General features: G+C 36.2%; 3 protein-coding genes and 1 pseudogene across 10 annotated transcripts; 2 read left to right on the top strand and 2 right to left on the bottom strand.

Annotated features, from left to right (window-relative positions):
* Positions 1-80: 80 nt before the first annotated feature.
* LOC125215154 (Tetratricopeptide repeat (TPR)-like superfamily protein) lies at positions 81-3,763 on the bottom strand. 2 transcript variants are annotated; one of them, XM_089063791.1, is made up of 2 exons: positions 865-3,763; positions 81-625 (listed from the first exon to the last, which is right to left on the bottom strand). In XM_089063791.1, exon 1 carries the CDS (start codon positions 3,720-3,722, stop codon positions 1,599-1,601), a length of 2,124 nt encoding a protein of 707 aa, XP_088919917.1. In that variant the 5' UTR covers positions 3,723-3,763; the 3' UTR covers positions 81-625; positions 865-1,598. The 2 variants fall into 2 exon arrangements, with proteins under 2 accessions (XP_088919917.1, XP_088919916.1); XM_089063790.1 differs by having other exon boundaries at positions 946-3,763.
* A 3,089-nt stretch (positions 3,764-6,852) lies between these two features.
* Positions 6,853-8,744, top strand: LOC125215163 (ras-related protein RABA5a-like; annotated as a pseudogene). The gene is made up of 4 exons (XR_016135942.1): positions 6,853-6,889; positions 7,003-7,004; positions 7,794-8,117; positions 8,227-8,744. The product of XR_016135942.1 is annotated as a ras-related protein RABA5a-like (transcript).
* On the top strand, positions 7,005-7,729 carry LOC125215180 (FAD-linked sulfhydryl oxidase ERV1-like). The gene has a single exon (XM_089066053.1). It carries the CDS (start codon positions 7,005-7,007, stop codon positions 7,581-7,583), a length of 579 nt encoding a protein of 192 aa, XP_088922179.1. The 3' UTR covers positions 7,584-7,729.
* Positions 8,745-9,939: 1,195 nt separating the features above from the next.
* On the bottom strand, positions 9,940-13,699 carry LOC125201821 (uncharacterized). 6 transcript variants are annotated; one of them, XR_016135654.1, is made up of 6 exons: positions 13,380-13,698; positions 13,213-13,306; positions 12,692-12,926; positions 10,383-11,586; positions 10,177-10,313; positions 9,940-10,099 (listed from the first exon to the last, which is right to left on the bottom strand). XR_016135654.1 is itself a non-coding variant. In XM_089065452.1 (5 exons), exons 3-5 carry the CDS (start codon positions 12,911-12,913, stop codon positions 10,300-10,302), a joined length of 1,440 nt encoding a protein of 479 aa, XP_088921578.1. In that variant the 5' UTR covers positions 12,914-12,926; positions 13,213-13,254; positions 13,380-13,698; the 3' UTR covers positions 9,940-10,299. The 6 variants fall into 6 exon arrangements, 4 of the variants coding, with proteins under 4 accessions (XP_088921578.1, XP_088921576.1, XP_088921579.1 ...); XR_016135655.1 differs by having other exon boundaries at positions 9,940-10,035; XM_089065452.1 differs by having other exon boundaries at positions 9,940-10,313; positions 13,213-13,254.
* Positions 13,700-17,615: the final 3,916 nt, after the last annotated feature.

The following is a 17,615-nucleotide window of genomic DNA, read 5'->3' as shown; positions in this document are numbered from 1 at the left end:
TATTGGTTGGCTAAGAACTTACTTCCATATATTTATATCCTTTGCTCAACAGAAACTATAAAAAGGTAATACAAGACATCTAAAAATCAGAATAAAAGATTCAGTACAGAATAAGTTTCATATTTTTATAGCCTTTTTTCAACAGAGAATAAAAAAGGGCAATAGAAGACATCTAGAAATCAGAGTAAAAGATTCAGCATAGACCAACAGTTACAAGCATTACCACCACCACCACTTCTGCCTCCACAACTACCATCGCCCGGTGAATCCTGGACTTTTGTGAACCACAGTCTCGGTCCTGTCTGTCACCCCTGCCATAACCATAAGAATCTGACCCACAGCCCCGGCCATGAAAATATGTAATCTGGAAAGGGCATAAGATATTTTATTTAGTTAATATATCCATAGCCTATGATCAGTAAGTCTCCAAAATAACAGCTCCATATCAACATCTTCAAATGCATCCTCTCCAATTTTCAGTGTTTTCCCAATTCGAAGCAAGCTGGTTATATCCTTGTGCTCTTTTCCACCTTCTACAATGTCCTTAATAGCATATACCCATCATAAACTTTCAAACTAGGGCGTATGACACTTCCACCGGGATCCTTGTCGGACAAAAAGTGTTCTGTTGACAGGAATCAAAGGTATAAGAACTCAAAGACATGAACGAATTGAAACAGGAAGAGTAAGTAGCAGCAATAAGCTATTACAAAAACATGTAAATGCACTCTTTGGCATGATATCACAAATTGAAATCAGTAGAATGAATCTTCACCGGTATAAATTACACTTTGCATGCGAATGCACCCTTAGATTAAAAGGTAATGAAACCATTTCAAGTTCAAGAAAAAACAATTCAATTACCCCAAATTCCCAATACGTATGCAAGCGCAAGCAGGCCCACCAATGAACTGCGAAAGTCTACAATAGAAGATTACAACAAACCTCTATCGCTGCATCAGACTTTATATTTTGGAAGCGTGAGTGAACGATCATCCTCGGCTTGAAATGCTTCTTTTCAAGCTCCTCCTTGTGAGCTTTTTCTGCGTTCTTCATGATAGTAAGTATATGTCATTCTATGACTCTTGTAACAGTTACTCCTCATTTCACTTTCTCTACAAGTTAAAAACACCTGATAGTGATTTTTCTGAATTGGTTTAGTTTTGCAAGTCATATCATCACCCTCGCTCAGCTTCTCATTTAACTCATTGATATCCCTCCAATCGTCCATGAAATCCTCCTGCACCTTTCGAACCGTGGCCTGCACAATTCTTCCTTCAGAGAGTTCTCTTCAGTCTCTCCGGTGATCATGCAAAACTCTTCATCCTGACCTGGTTCTACAAAAGGTCTGTGACGATCCTGAAAACCTTCCATCAATTCCAATCTAATATCATTGAGGGTTTCTTTCTTGTTCAGATGATTTTTCTGCTTAGCATATTCATGAACATCTACAGCTCTCAGTAAATGTGGCTTCTCCCTTACATGCTCGATCGCTATTTACTAGGGACCTCTGGAGAGAAGCTGCTTTTCTGGGTCCTAGACAATAAATAAACTGTAGAGGAGCAAATAACCATTCATGACTGGCACCCAAATTAACATCAAGGCCCACATGGTTTGTTACATCTACCATCACTTGTTCCGGGTTGTGCTTCCATCTCATTCTTGTCCATATGGGTATATAATAAGGACAAACAGTGATAAACAGGTTGTAGGTGTGAGAATGTCTTATCCTCTGCTAAAAATGATTGCACCTTCTTATTAACTTCAATCCAGCTGCACCCGGGCCTCTTCTTCAACCCTAGTTCCTTCATGTTCAATCTAATCTTGCGTGCTTCATCCCATTTTTTGTCAGCCGCATACATCTTTTCAAGGACGACATAAGTTGAAGGATCATTCGGATCCTTCTCAATAAGGAGATCAGCAACTTTCTCCCCTAACTCGACCTCCCCATGCACATGGCATGCAGCAAATAGTGTGCTTAGCAAGTCCACATCCTCTCTAGCATAAGAGTTCTGCTGGAGCATCTCATATGCTTCCTGCAATCTCCCACCACGGCCCAAGAGATCTATCAGGCACGAATACTCCGCAGTTGTAGGTCTGATTCCATAGCCGTGTTCCATCAAACTGAAAATTCTCAGGCCCTCATCAACCAACCCTCCGTGGCTGCAACCTGACATCAGTGCAAGGAACGTGACTCTATCAGGCCTTACACGAGCTTGGAGCATTTTGTCAAAGAGCTTCAATGCCTCGGGTGCTTGGCCGTGAGAGCCATATGCTGCAATCATTGAAGTCCATGACACTAAATCTCTTCTTGAGAGCTGGTTAAACACCGCTGCAGCTTCAGTTACAGCACCACATTTGGCATACATATCCAAAAGGGCACCCATTAGTACATCGTTGGAGCTCAAGTGACTCTCAGTGATGACCTTGTGGAACTCTCTGCCCCTTTCCAAAGCAGCCAATTGTGCACAAGCTGTTACTGCACTAGTGAGGGTGATTGCGTCCGGCCTCACACCAGCTTCCCTCATATCATCATACACGCCTAGCGCCTCAAAGTAGCAGCCTGCAGATACATAACCAGAGATCATGACATTCCAAGAAATGGTATCCAACTTACGCATCACTCCAAATACCTTTTCTGCAAGTGCAACTCTTCCACACTTGAAGTAAAAATCAATTAGTGAACCCTCAACATAGATATCATTCAATACATTGTTTCTAACAATGTAGCCATGTACGAATCTTCCATGTTGCAGTTGTGCCGATTTGGCACAGGCCACTAACAAGCTGCACATGGTGGTTGAATTAGGCCGCACTTTTCCCTCATTCATTCTAATCAAGAGTCCAATGCATGACAAACTGTCTCCAATCTGACTAAAACTTCCAATCATTGCATTCCAAGAAACTAAGCTCTTGATCTTGATCTCCTCGAAAACCTCCTTAGCCCTGTCTTTGCAGCCACATTTCCCATACATATCAACAAGAGCTGCAGCAATATAATCATCCACAACAAGCCCACTGCTCAATACTTCTTCATGTATTCGTGCCCCTCTTTCCAAATCCGACATCCTCCCACACGAAGAAATCGCAATTGTAAACGACACAGAGTCAGGCCTGAACCCAGAGCTCTTCATTCTCTCAAAATACTCCAACGCCTTCTCCCACTGCCCACTCTGATAATAACCAGAAATCACATTATTCCAGCACGCCAAATCTCTGTCAGGCATTTCGTCAAACACTTTGAGAGCAGAACCAAATACACCACACTTAGCGTACATCCTCATCAAAGAGCTAGCAATAACGACATCCGACAAAAACCCATTTTTTATCAAATGGTTATGAATCTTTTCTCCGTAATCAAGTCGTCTCAGTCCGCCACAAGCCTTCAACAAACTAGGATACGTGAATTCATTGGGGTTTAAATAAGGGAATTTGAGCAAACTCCGAAACAATGAGAGCGCGTCGGAAAACATGGAGCTCTTTGCGTATGCCGACATCAAACCGTTCCATAATGTGATATCTAAAGGGTTTTCGATGCTCCGGAAAACCGAATTTGCACATCGATATGCGCCGCACAAGATGTATAGATTGATGATTTTTTTGCACAAGGCTGTGTTGCTCTGTAACCCAAAAATGATAGCTTTTTGGTGAACAAGTTTGGTTTGGTTTAATGACTTGGCATTGCTCAATAGATGTATTAATCTTGCCGAGATGTTGTCCATAAGAAATTGAATCGAAAGATTGAGCTTACAACAGTATTGGCTAATGTCTCCTAATTTACAGAAAGATTGGGGAAGAAGAAGACACTCCTATTAAATTCTATTGGGCCTATGTTTGTTGGAATGATTTCTTTATGAGAATAAAATAAGCCCAACTCATTTACTATGTGAGCCTGGGTTGGGCCTGAATTTATAGTAACAAACTCAGCCCCATGTTCTGTATTGTTTGGTTTGTTAGGCGAGATAACGGTGAGAAACGATATGGAGTACTATAATGAGTTAAAATGAGGTATGATTATTATTAAATTAGTATGCGTGAGGAGAGAAGAATGATCATGAGATGCAATCTAATTTTATCATTGTGGGGACAGACTAAGATACATTGTCACCAACGGGCTTTTGAGAAAACATTAGGTTCTTGTGATTTGCTTTGACAATAACTTAGATGTAGGAAGGGAATAGATATAACATATTTAATGTTTAAATAATTCCATAAAAAATTAAATATTTAAACAATCTTATGTGCCCGACACGAACCCAAACCTTAACTTGATACCACTTAATTAGATAAGCGACTGCATTTTAATTTTATATAGTACCTCATTTTTGTTAGAAGAATGCATGTGTATGTGTATGGAGTTACATATTTTAATTAAAACAATATACCACATATAAACTTATACTAGTATTATTTTCTAAATGCTTATTTTGACTTTTGATTGTAAAACATTGGTACTTTATTATTGAATTTTGATAGTAATTCATTGGTACTTTATTATTGAAAAGGATAATTCATTGTTACTTTGACAGAAGCTATAAGGATAAAATCGAATAGGCATAAGTTGGGAAGAAGAAAAACGTGAAGGTGGACCACAATTTTCTTGTATTGGGCTATGCATTGAATTGTAGTATAAAATTTGCTTCAAATGTTAGAATAAGAATAATTAGGTTGAACTAGTTATAAATTGTGCAAACTTTTGTTTAAAAATTTAGGGGAATCGAAAATATAGGGCTATAGATGGTTCTAAACAAAATTCTTGACTCAAATTTCGACGCAGAAGAATTAAAAAATGATTATTTCTTCAAGGAATAGTGAGCAGAGAATTATTTATGAGAAAGTGAACACTCATTGAAGCTTAGAATTAAGCTCTTATCTTGGTATAACCAAGAAGGTGAATACACCCTTAGTTCCCATCCCACCTTCAAAATATAGGCCAATATATCTTTAGTTATAAGTTAAAACTAATCCCAATCTTTTATTTCAATAGTAGCTGTAGGAGTAGTATTTTGTTGCCACACTCATGTTCACTAATCACTACTATTCGAATCTCTGACTTATTTTTTGACCAAAAGTCGAATCTCCCAAACACAATCCATCAAATTGGACTTGATATGCCTCTTCCACTCTAGTAGTGTTAATCAGCTTCTCTCTCTACTCAATTTTGCTGTGCCAAATCTTCAAACCTAACCCTACTCTTTCCCAAATAGTAATTGTTTGATTCGCAAATTAGCATTTTTGTCTTCCTTTGATCTGCATTTTGAATGTGACACTGCCTCCGGTATATCTCAATTTTCAATTTTCCGTCTTCAGTTTTGGTTTACATTTCAACTATTTGAATTCTTCTCTCTCTTTTTTCTGGGGGAAATAGATGAAGGAAACGGATTTTGCTCAACCTTGTTTACTATTTAGGATACAAGTTGGTTATTGATGGATTCTGCATCTTCAATCATTTATTGAATGTGGCAATATATTGTAGAAATTGTGAAGATCTACTTTCTTTTCTACTCTTTTTTGGTGAAAATTCAACTTCTTTGGATAAGTGTAAGGACAAGTTTTTATATTTTCTCTGGAACATCCTGGTTTATTTTTTACTTTTAGATTTTTGGCAGTAAAGGTCTTTTACCTTTCTGTTTGTTGAGTGTGCCGTTTTAATTCCTTTCCTCCTTTTATCATGTGTGAAAATCAAGCTTCTTGCAACTTTGTATGCCTTGTTTACTTGAACTAAGTCGATCTGTTTGTGTCAATATTAAAGTGGTAGCAATTTATTGCTATGATAGAATTTTAGAACACATTAGTCCATAACTGATCAGTGTCAGTTAGGTGTTTGTCTATAACTAATCAGTTTGTCAGTTAGGTGTTTGTCAACCAGAAGAGTTTCATTAGAAAGCTGACTTTGAACTTGAGCCACAAGATTAATTTTGATTTCACTTAAGGGTGTTGATACTTACTCGTTTCTTTTATGCGTCTTTTCAGTCGATAACATTCAGAAAGGGTTAAGTTTGTTGTCAATATTAATGAATTACAATATCTTCCACTCGTTTGATTTCAAAGGTAGAGTAGGGATGTATTAGGGAAAATTTGCATGAAGGAGAGGGACATTTTACATTTTTAAACAAGCTCTTCACATGTTTAACATATTAAGGAAATTACAAATTTCTCTTTTGGCAATATATCTCCAAACTAAGTATGCAAATTTTTGTTAGAGATGCGTGGAAGAATTAGAAACACCTATTTTTCTAATTGTAGTCCTTTGCTTTGCGGGTTTGAGTTCAAGGTAGAGGAGGAGGAAAACACAACTACACAAGGCAAATATTAGATTGAGGGAGGAATATAGTAATTTTTCATATTTGAAGAGGCACTCGGAACAGGAATCCAATATAAATGATGAAGTGTTTGAAAAAGTTTTCGAGTTATTTTTTCTGCAATGATAATGATTGTCTGAAAATAGGTTTAAGTACTTTGTTTTGCCTAAAACTATTGTAATTTTGGTTTCTAATGCTTGCCTGGTAATGCAGGTGCCTTGACATTCAATTGTTCCTGAACGGCTAAACAGAGATCTACGATTTGCCTGCAGTAGTGGCTTGTGGAAGAGCTGCTATTGAAGGTTGGAGTATCAAGTGGTTCGTCTTCATTTTTCACATGCTCATATATATTGCAGGCTCCTTCCATTGGCGCGTGAGTGCTGGCTCATCGTCATAATAACCAACCAGCGTCATAATACTTCCTCCATGGGACCCTTATGCTCATTTGTCTAGTTTCTAGTTGTAGTTAGGTATTTCTCGAGTTCCATTCATAAGGATCCTGCTTTTGTTGATATATATGGTTTTTTGGCTGTGAATAGAGTGTGGAAAGATGGCCAATCCAGACGAGGAACAACCACAATCGCAGCGTTCCTAAATTAGACGGGCTGCTGTATTGCGGCGTCTGACATTCAAAGAAGAAGAAGAAAGCAAAAAAGGTAGAAAATTTGCAGTCTTTCACGCTGTGCATTCCATTCGATAGCTATGTCGGAAAATCCGGTGCAACTTCTGTTAAAAGGAGTAGGCAGAGTTTCAGAGTGCATTCAGACGAATCTCTCTCGCTTCTTCCCGTGCCCAGATGATCCTTCATCCTCGCAACCCAGAAACAAGACCCCTCTTTTAACGCTCTCCACACCCAATCACACTCGCCAACCCGCCGAAATTCTCAACAAGGGAAAAGCATCAGGCCCAACAACTAAAGAAGAACTTGGAAGAGCTACATGGACTTTTCTCCACACTCTAGCTGCTCAGTACCCGGATAAGCCGACCAGGCAACAGAAGAAAGATGTCAAAGAACTGATGGAGATATTATCTCGCATGTATCCTTGTAAGGAATGTGCAGATCACTTTAAAGAAGTTATAAGAGCGAACCCTGTAATGGCTGGATCGCATGATGAGTTCTCCCAATGGTTATGCTATGCGCATAACGTTGTTAATAGAAGCCTAGGCAAGGTTGTGTTTCCATGTGAACGAGTTGATGCTCGGTGGGGGAAGCTAGAATGCGAGCAGCGCGCATGTGACCTGCAAGGGACCACCATGGATTTCAACAATGAAGCAAAATGAAGGTCGAGTGTTATAAATATTGCTACTGAATCTTGTAGCCTTAAATCAATGAGGAGTAACATTATTGGTGGTGCAAGCTATTCATTGATGTTGTTTAATGTCGATCAAAGAAATGCAAAAATATCAATCCATTCCTTTGTCATGTACTCCATGTCTTATAAAAGATGTCTCACTTTCCCAAAAAAAAAAAAAAAACCACAATCGCAGCACACACAGCAGACAGATGATTACCTTTTCAAGATAGTTCTGATTGGTGATTCAGCGGTTGGTAAATCTAAAACTTGCTCGCAAGATTTGCTCGAGATGAGTTTCACCCTAATTCAAAGTCTACCATTGGGATAGAAATCCAGACCCAAAAGATGACCATTAATGGGAAGGAAGTGAAGGCACAGATATGGGACACGGCCGGCCAGGAGCGGTTTAGGGCTGTGACGTCTGCGTATTACAGAGGTGTGGTCGGAGCACTTCTTGTCTATGACATCAGCCGACGCCTCACTTTTGATAGCGTTGGCTGGTGGCTTAACGAACTTCACAGTAAGCAACTTGACATTTTATTGCTGTATTTCAAATTGTTTACGAGTTCTTATATGTTGGTCGATCCGACAACTTAGTCTTGCTTGTTTCAATGTTTGAATCTGAACAGCTCACTCAGACATGAATGTGGTGACGATATTGGTGGGAAACAAGTCCGATCTGAAAGAGGCTCGGGTAGAGCCCTGGCCGAAGCACAGGATCTGTTCTTCATTGAAACGTCGGCTCTGGATTCGTCCAACGTTAATGTTGCGTTTCAGAAGGTGGTGAAGGAGATCTACAACATTTTAAGTAGGAAAGTGATGCAATCTCAAGAACTCAAAGAGAAGGATCCGGAGTGGATGGGGAATGGGAAAACAGTGGTTTTGAAGGCTGAAGATGAAAACAAGAAGGAAACAAAAGCACAAGCTAAAAAAGGCAGTTGCTGTTCATCATTATTTCCTTATCATTTTTCTTCAATTCTTGAGGGAAAAAAAATATATTTTTCTACCATAATCTGTAAATGAGTTGGAAATGTGTTAGAAAGTTTTTCCATCAAGTGTTTGCCTAATTTACTTTTCTAGTCCCTCAACTGTTTGTTATTACACTAATTGGTGTGATTAATGTAAAATGGATGCTTCTTTACAGTAAGATTCACTTTTCAAAACTGTTTCCTACTTTTCGAACTTGTATAATTTTAGAAAAAATCACTAGGACTACTACTGAAATTTCAACTACCTTTTTGCCTTTTCGTTTTTGCAAGTCTTTTAATCTATTTTCTCTTATTTACTGGAAGATGCCATATTTTTAAATAATTAATAGTCCAAATAGAATTAATGCTCAAATAGCTTATGGGTATTTGGTAGATACAGATAATTATATAGTTTAAATAGGGATTAAATCCTGTTCGCTCACTTAAAAAAACTATTCATGATCTTAGATTCTTAAATAGTTAGGACAATTTCACGCCTTACGCTAAATCTTTATGGATAAAAGTTTGTGGGAACAAAGAATCTTGAAATAAAAAGAAATTAAAAAGCATAACAGAATAAAGTTTAAAGAATGATAAAAATAGAGGATGGAGAAATCCATATCACGAAAAAACAAAATATTGTTAAAATAATTCATATACTCTCTCCCCCCCTTCACAAAAAGATAATCTCATTTTACTATTTTAGCACATCCCATAAAATTAGCTCACTTTCTATTTTCTAAACCTTTTTTTCCACACATTAACAATCCTAATAAAATAGGTCTAATTATCCATTAATTTTACTTCAATTATTTTTTCCCCCTCTCTCATATTTTCAATTTGGCATTGTTAATCCGAAAATTCCTATTTTAAGGGAACAAATATTAGTTATTGCTCGTGTTGCTTGCTTACGAAACCTTTATGCTAGATTTGGTGGTTTTTGCCTATAATATTAGGTTAGGAATTAGGATATTATTCTAAACATGATATTCATCATCCATTTCCACCAATTTAGTGCAGGTGTGTACATGCACTAAATTTCTTTTTTTAACAATAAAAACAAGATATTTCTAGAGATTAGAGTGCTACATCTATGGAGTCTATCACACATTAATTAATTAAACCTAATATCTTACGACTTTTTTCTATTACATAGTAGTAACATAATTTCACATTGCTACCATAATACCATTGAGATAATTTACTACATACATCAAACATAACATTATCACTTTAAAGTATACAAAATATTGAAGTACTCCATCAAATCTTAATCTCACATTGTCAAGAAAAATGGGTACAAAAACTTAAACAAGAAAAAGAAGAGTATAGAGAGAGAGCACTATAAGCGGAGGAATGGAAGACGAAGCAACGTCCGGGGAAGAAGAAAACGTTATATTAGTAACGGCTTAGCCAAGCGAATCCAAGTGTTGTAGAAGAGACTTACAGCACAAAAATGATAGCAAAAGTCTACACAAAAGAATGGAGGCTTCTCAGCTCAATCACAGTATACTTTCTTTTTCTTGAGTATATTCTGCAACTCCATTGCACATTCTCAAACAAATTACCAAAAACAAAAAAAAGCCTATATTCGAAAGCTCGAGTTCAAACCTTACATAAAAATCTCCTTCACTTGTCTAGAACAATGTCATTCTAGGCTCAATGATCCTCTCTTTTTGTTCCACTTGTATATATGGCCTCTACAATCTTTATGTATCCATACCGTAATATGTCCTAGGCTGCAATCCCTGCTTTCAACGAACGCGTTAACATAATATAAGAAGAGGAGAGGATAGAGATGAAGTCCGGATTCTTACCTCTATTAGTCCTAGCATTAACGCTATAACCTCCAACGTAACCAACAGAATTGTTCGGTGCTGCATCAGCAGTTACACCAAGCTCGTAACCAAAAGGGTCGGAACCATCATGCTCGGGAGAAGATGGTTGCCAAGCATGACCAGCGTAAAAGGACTCTCTCTCGTACATGTTTCCCAAACCTCCATCACGGATGTTGTTTGGGGCAGAATAAGGAGACGTTGTGCCAATATTGCTACCATTGTTTCTACCATAACCTGCCCTACCACCAATATTCATTTCTCTGATTCCATAGCCGAAATTCTCAGTGCTGAAGGAGGCATTTCCTCCACCTTGGGAGGAAGTAGGATTGGTGCCCCAGATTTCCCCAATACTTCCGAGACCACCCGCATTTCCAGTTCCCGGGCCAACAAATGCATTTGACGTCATTGGGTTTGAAGCATAGTTGAGATTCCCGTTGCCCCATAAATTTCGACCATTGGTATTCAACATAGGGCCATTTCCAGTAACACCCCCATCATAGTGAACGGGACTACCAAAACGATCTGTGTTTCCACTATAATAAGAGTTCATCCCACGCCCATACCCAAAGCCAGAATCAGCACTTGCCATACCATTTAAACCGAATCCAGGGTCTGAGTTCACACCCATGCTGAAATTAGCCGTGTTGTAGGGGGGAAATCCACTCCGACCTACTGCCACAGGACTGAATCGACCTTCCATTCTCATTCCATAGCCACTTGGAGAGCTAGAATTGTGTCCTGGACTGTAAGTATTAAGGAAACTGCTCACTCTGTTCAGCCCGTAGTTAAAGCCACTCGGTTGGTTCCGCGTTGGTCCAGGAGATAACTCCTTTGGAACAGCACGCTTAACCTCGACCATCTTTCCATTGAGTTCATGAAAAGTTTTGAAAAGGACTTTATCCACTGCTTCCTCCAAATCATAAGTGATAAACCCGAATCCTCTAGGTCTTTGAGTATTGTGGTCATACATCACGACAACATCTGTTATCGTACCAAATTGATCAAAGTACCTCTTGAAGTCATTTTCTGTGACTGAGGATGCTAAACCTCCTACGAAAATCTTTTTTGTACGAACAGGGCCAGGGGACCCTTGGATGCTGCCTTGGATACTGCCATGGATGCTAACATTGTTTCTGTTGAAGTTTTGATGATCATCTCTCGGAACAGCCTTCTTTGCCTCCACCTGATGGCCGAACAATAGCAAAAAATTTTATTTGCTGCCAAGTTTTCATTCAACTCACAGAAGATAATCCCTCAATTTCTTTAAAAACGAAGCAAAGACAAGAGTAAAATTGCATTTACACAAATACAAATGAAAAGTTAGCAAGGTTGAACTAAGGTTACAAGAAAAGTAAAAGAACGAGGTACATTTTATTGGTTGCATCACAACATGTACTACCTCTAGAGTCAATCACGATACGTTTCCAAAAATGCTGCAATAAGCACTGCATTAAATACAAACAAAATAAATTGTGTTCTATGACGGAAGAGCTAAGTAAACTAAATGACGAAAGCACTTGGTGCGGTGCATTCCAGTCCCTTCAAATCTCTGAAATTCCTCATAATTTATCCATGTTCTTCATATCTTAGACCCTTAGCACCATCATATGTTTAAGAAATAGGTTGATTGCTGTTTAAACAAGCTAAAACCTGCTAGCTTAGCCTAATAGAAGCAATTTAGCCGAATATTGTTTCTTGCTTCCTAGCCTTTACCTATTTCCTGAACAGTCTAAAAAATCATTTGTTTTGAAAGACGGACTATCTCTTCCAAAGGCTTTTTTACTAAATACATACTCCGTTCAGTCCCATCACAACTGCTAAAACATTAGCGACGAATGTCATTTATGAATCTGCATTGTCTTGGCTCATAAGACAGCATACAACAATTAAAATGACATCATACACGTACATCATAAGAAAAAGTAATAAAACGCCGTATAAAACAATTAAAATGCCATCATATGCACGTAGTCACGTAGATCCAAAGAAAAAGTAATCAAACACCATACATTGCACTAACAGGAAGTTTATTTATTTGTTATCTATAGTTATTGTATCAAATTGAACGTTTCTATGTATTGCCATTGGCAATAAACATATCGGATTTAAGGCATTCGAGAAACCTTCGCCAATAAGTTGGTAATCTTATGAAACGGTATTGACTGGATCGTCATGTATTGCCTATAACAAATATGTCAGATATATGACAAACGAAAAACTTCACCAATAAGTTGACGATCTTATGAAATGTCATTGGCAAACAAACAGCAAAGCGAATCACAACTTACAGTTCTTCCGTCTATGACGTGCCTTTCCTTGACAACTTTCTCAGCAACAGAAGCATCAGCAAAAACAATGAAACCAAAGCCGCGAGCACGGCCAGTGGTGCGATCCTTCATGATCACCGCTTCAACTACTTCACCAAAAGTCTGAAAATACTCCCTCAATCGCTCCTCACTGGTGTCCCATGAAATCCCACCAATGAAAAGCTTTCCAGGCTCCATTTCCATTATAGCAAATTACCTGATCTCCAATCAAACAGTCAATAATCCTAATCCAAAAAACATCATCACTTCATCCATACACATCAATACACACGCATATATCCATAATCACCAACAAAAAAGGAATCAAACAAACTCAATAAACTGAACAAGATAGAGAGGGATCCACCGTCAAGTGAAGCTAGATCAGTAAACAGATGATGTGACAATCAAATTCGATATATTAGGCAGCTCAATCAATACAGAATCATTCATTAACAGCAAAGGAATACAATCATAATGCGGATGAGTCAAGAAAAGCATACCTTAAAGCAACAAACCTACTCAGATTAAAAAAAATAGGCAATCTGCTGTGTTCGACAGATCGAAAACCAAAAGCAGGCGCAATCCAAAACCCACCTGAAAAGGAGTAAAAAGAATCAAACTTTGAGATGGAATGAGCAAGGGAGATCGATGTGGAGCGAGTATTTACGGAAGAGTGGAAGCCCAGATGAAAAAGGGATTGAATTCAAGATCTGAGAGGAGGCATAGATAGGGAAGCAGAGGGCTGAATTCAGGCCCTCTTCTTTTCTTCTCCTTTTCTTTTTCTTGTTTAGTAAAATTCAGTCCTTGCTAGAATTGCAAGAGATGATATATATATAAATTTGTGTGTGTATTTATTTATTTATTTCTATTATTTATTGTTTGATTTGTGATAGAGAGAGTGTGGCCAGTGGAGATCGATTTTCACATCCAAAATGTGGCTAAACGGGTAACTATTGGAGTCGACATATTCTGTATATATTATTGTGTATGTGTGTGTGTGTGTGTGTGTGTGTGTGTGTGTGAGAGAGAGAGAGAGAGAGAGAGCGCTCTTTGGCTATCCTCTGTGATGTAAGAAATGTAGGAGACGAGAAGATGGAAGCGGTGACGACTCTATTTCTAATTAATTCTATATTAATATAGTAATATAAATTACGTGGATGCTAAATTGTCGTGTGAACAACTAATCTACCGTATGAAAATAAATACTCTAAATTATTATTTAAAATGTTAGTAGTAATCTCACAAATTGATAAATTAAAATGAAAAGAGACCAAGCAGGTAAAGTACTCCCTCCGTTTCAAGGAATATGACCCATTTCTTAGTCGACACGAGATTTTATGCAAATTTATTTTATGTGTTGAGAGGAGGGAGTAAAGTAAGAGAGGGGGAATAAAGTAGAGTTAAAGATGTTTCCATTTTAAGTAATGAGTCATTTTAGTTGGGACAAACTAAAAAGGAAAGTGAGTCATCTTCAATGGGACGAAGGGAGTACTATGAAAAAGAAGATAAAAAAGTGGGTAAAGTATAATAAATGAATTTTCCATTTTTTGAATAAGATAATTTTTTATGGACATTCCAAAATTAAAAAAAAATATAAGATTATTTTTCGTGCATTGAGAGTATAAGTTGGGTATTCGTTGGTACGCCCTACTTTAATTGAGTACTAGTATAGTACTCCTACTACTCTGTATTCGTTTTTTTGGATCATCTCTATAATTGAATCATTTTTTATAGCAAAAATAACAATGCATTTATCTTTCTTAGTACTACTATTTATTTTGGGTTTGGATCCCCCGCTATGGCTCCAAGCACAGCAGGGACTGCAGTTACATACAGCCAATTTTTAAATAATAAATTATAACATTAAAATAATATATAAAATATTAACTTTTTTTATTTTAAAAAATTTAGTGTGTGTAACAGCAGCCCCTGCTGTGCTTGGAGCCACAGCAGGGGATCCAAATCCATTTATTTTCTTCCCTATTTAACCCATTCTTCAATTATTTATTTCATTCGTTATCCTACTGTACTTTCTCTTTTCCAATTTTTATTCTATATACTTTGTTCTCAATTAACTTCTTTTGATATGGTACATAGTTATTTCTTGTTAAGTAGGACTGATCAAAAGTAAAATCATACTCTACTCTCTCTGTCCGCCATTCAGAGTCCTATTCCTTGACGGCACGGGTTTTAAGAAATATTAAAGAAAAGTGGATGGAAAAAAGTTAATTGAATAATGATCTCACTTGTATATATTAGTTTTAAATGAAATGTGAGTGAAATGAGTTAGTGGAATGTGAGAACCTATTACCATTTATGGTAAAAATGAACTGAGACTCTTATTCGCGGACGGACTAAAATGAAAAAACGGGACTCCTATTCGCGGACGGACTAAAATGAAAAAACGGGACTCCTATTCGCAGACGGAGGGAGTAAGTTTAATTATACTAATATCTTGTACACAACGTTTATATTGCATAGGGCTAGCCTAGTGCACTTGGAGTACACCCTAATTTATTGATATGATCGAAACTAATATTGAAATATCATGTTGAACATAACAAAGAATTACCTATATTGATATGATGGATGTCTGGGAGTTGCATTGGTTTAGAAAATGTAGATATCACACAAATTTATTTGGGTATACTAAAAGGAGAAAAGAGTAAAATATATGTAACGCAAGACATTAGAAAATAAACAGACATGCTTGCTTCATTTGGAGGCAAGGCACTAATGTCACATGCTTCAATTTGAGACAAGTTGGTCACTCACTATGTCTATTTTAAAAAGAAAGAAAAAAAAAACATCAAAATGATAAAAAGGCAATTATCAACCAATTTGTACTAAGGTAAAAATTAATCAATTCACAAGTGTAATGATTCGAAGTTGTGAGTTATAGATAAAAACATTAATTCACAACCCCAACTATGTGACATTGTGAATTACATTAATTAACATAAAACTTTGAAGTTTAGAATGGTAAAAAACTACTACTCCGTAATTAACAATCGAGACTACGAATTACAAATAAAACATTACTATGAGTTATGTTATATTGAATATGTTTCAATTTCACTTTGTAATAAAGATGTCTTTAGTTTTTACGGTTGTCAAAATTTTAAAATACCAAAAAAAATCCTCAATTTTTTAATTATATGCAAAACATCTTATGATAAGCACTAGATAATGCTACTCGCTCAGTTTCACCATCATGTACTGTTGAAATAAATTAAACAAGTACTACTTCTAAAATACAAATAAAAAGTACTTTAAACTAGTGATAAAAAATATAATACTAGAAATTTGATAATTTGACGGTCAGCTTTATTTCCCACTTTAAATAGGTATAATGGTTTATATATTTTTTTAATTTTATTAAAGTAGAGTGCGAGAGGTGTGTGAAGAACAGAGGGAATCGAATCGAGATAAGCCATCACCATCTCTATTATATTAACTGTATATACAATTAAGATGGCAGATTTATTTCATCTAATTAATGTTGATAATTTCCAAGATGATGCTGAGTCCACATGTACTACGTCTTCATACATTAAATCTTATTATAAATCTATAGTCCATAAAATAAAACATTGATCTTAATTAATGGCGGCACTTTTGTCATATAAAGAAAGTAATTATATGCTTTGTCTTTGTCTATCTGTGAAAATTCATTTATACATTGAAATAATCTTGGACGTCTAAAAAATAAATACAAATCACTTAATAATTGATGAAGGGAATATTATTTTGAGCTCGATATGAGTTTGAGTTGAGAAAGAAAGATGCTAGCCATATATTAATGGAAATAGTGACAAATTAGAAAATGAGTACTTAATTTGATGCTGTAAAAAAAAAAAGAAGTGAATTGGGAACCATGTCTTTTTTTTAAAATATAATAATACTAGAAACAATTATGAATTTGAAATATACATAATAATTAAGATCATGAGTCCATATTAACTTTTTTTGTTTACATAGTCCATGTTAACTTTAATTCTTCTACTTTAATAATTAGAGATGAAATTTGAATTAAGCTACACATGTTCTTAATATTAAAATGAAAATAGTAATGCTAATAGTATGAGTCAACACGCTAAAAGTGAAAGACTTTGGCCAAATGAATGCCTGTTAATATAAAAATTAGAATATTCTTTATTTCATAATATAATTAAATCTGTTGTTAGAATTATTCCATCATCGTCCAACTAATATACACCAAATTTGCAACGGGTGGTTGAAAATGTTTCACATATGAAATTCGCCGCCTTTACCACTTACCAATATGGTGGAATTATTATAACTTCATTCATCTGCTTTAGAATTAGTATTATCGTTGTTAATTAATAACAGTAATTACATTACTAGTGTTATCATCGTTATGTTATTTCACTATTTGAAATTCTCAATGAATTAATGTCTCATTGTAAAAAATCAAGTTTTTTAATGATAGCCTGTTCCAACTACCAAGTGGAACCTTAGCCAGCAATTAATAGACAAATATATTAATGTGTTAATGGAGTAATAATGAGAGAGTATTAATTTTTATGCATCGAGAATGGGGTATTTAATGACTTTTATGGGTCTTTTAGTAGTATAAAAAATTATCTGGTCAAAATTTTAGATTGGCATTACATCAGAATAAAGAATTATTGTGGAGGACAAGAAATCTTTATGGAAGAAAATTGTGACTTCAGACCATAATATTAGTCACATTAGGTAAAGGTAATCTACAAGAATGAAGAAATAAGGTATCCAAGCATTTGGGTTGAGATCACTTTTAGCAAAGAAGTAACCCATGATATTGTGTTTTTACTTTTTTGCAAATAGGAAATGGAACATATTTGAGCGTAGACATTCCAATAGTTTGTGGCTTTATATTAATATTACAATAGCTGGAACC

This window comes from Salvia hispanica, chromosome 2 (assembly GCF_029641045.1).
Source record: "Salvia hispanica isolate PSC_SH4W2 chromosome 2, Shi_PSC_v1, whole genome shotgun sequence".
Taxonomy (NCBI): domain Eukaryota; kingdom Viridiplantae; phylum Streptophyta; class Magnoliopsida; order Lamiales; family Lamiaceae; genus Salvia; species Salvia hispanica.
This window is presented reverse-complemented; position numbering and strand designations above follow the sequence as displayed.

Excerpts from the sequence above, each read along its gene's own strand:
- LOC125215154 (XM_089063791.1), bottom strand. The coding sequence starts at position 3,722 with ATGGACAACATCTCGGCAAGATTAATACATCTATTGAGCAATGCCAAG.
- LOC125215180 (XM_089066053.1), top strand. The coding sequence starts at position 7,005 with ATGTCGGAAAATCCGGTGCAACTTCTGTTAAAAGGAGTAGGCAGAGTT.
- LOC125201821 (XM_089065453.1), bottom strand. The coding sequence starts at position 12,913 with ATGGAAATGGAGCCTGGAAAGCTTTTCATTGGTGGGATTTCATGGGAC. Across the intron at positions 11,587-12,691 it reads ACGTCATAGACGGAAGAACT|GTGGAGGCAAAGAAGGCTGT; the intron begins GTAAGTTGTGAT and ends TTCGGCCATCAG.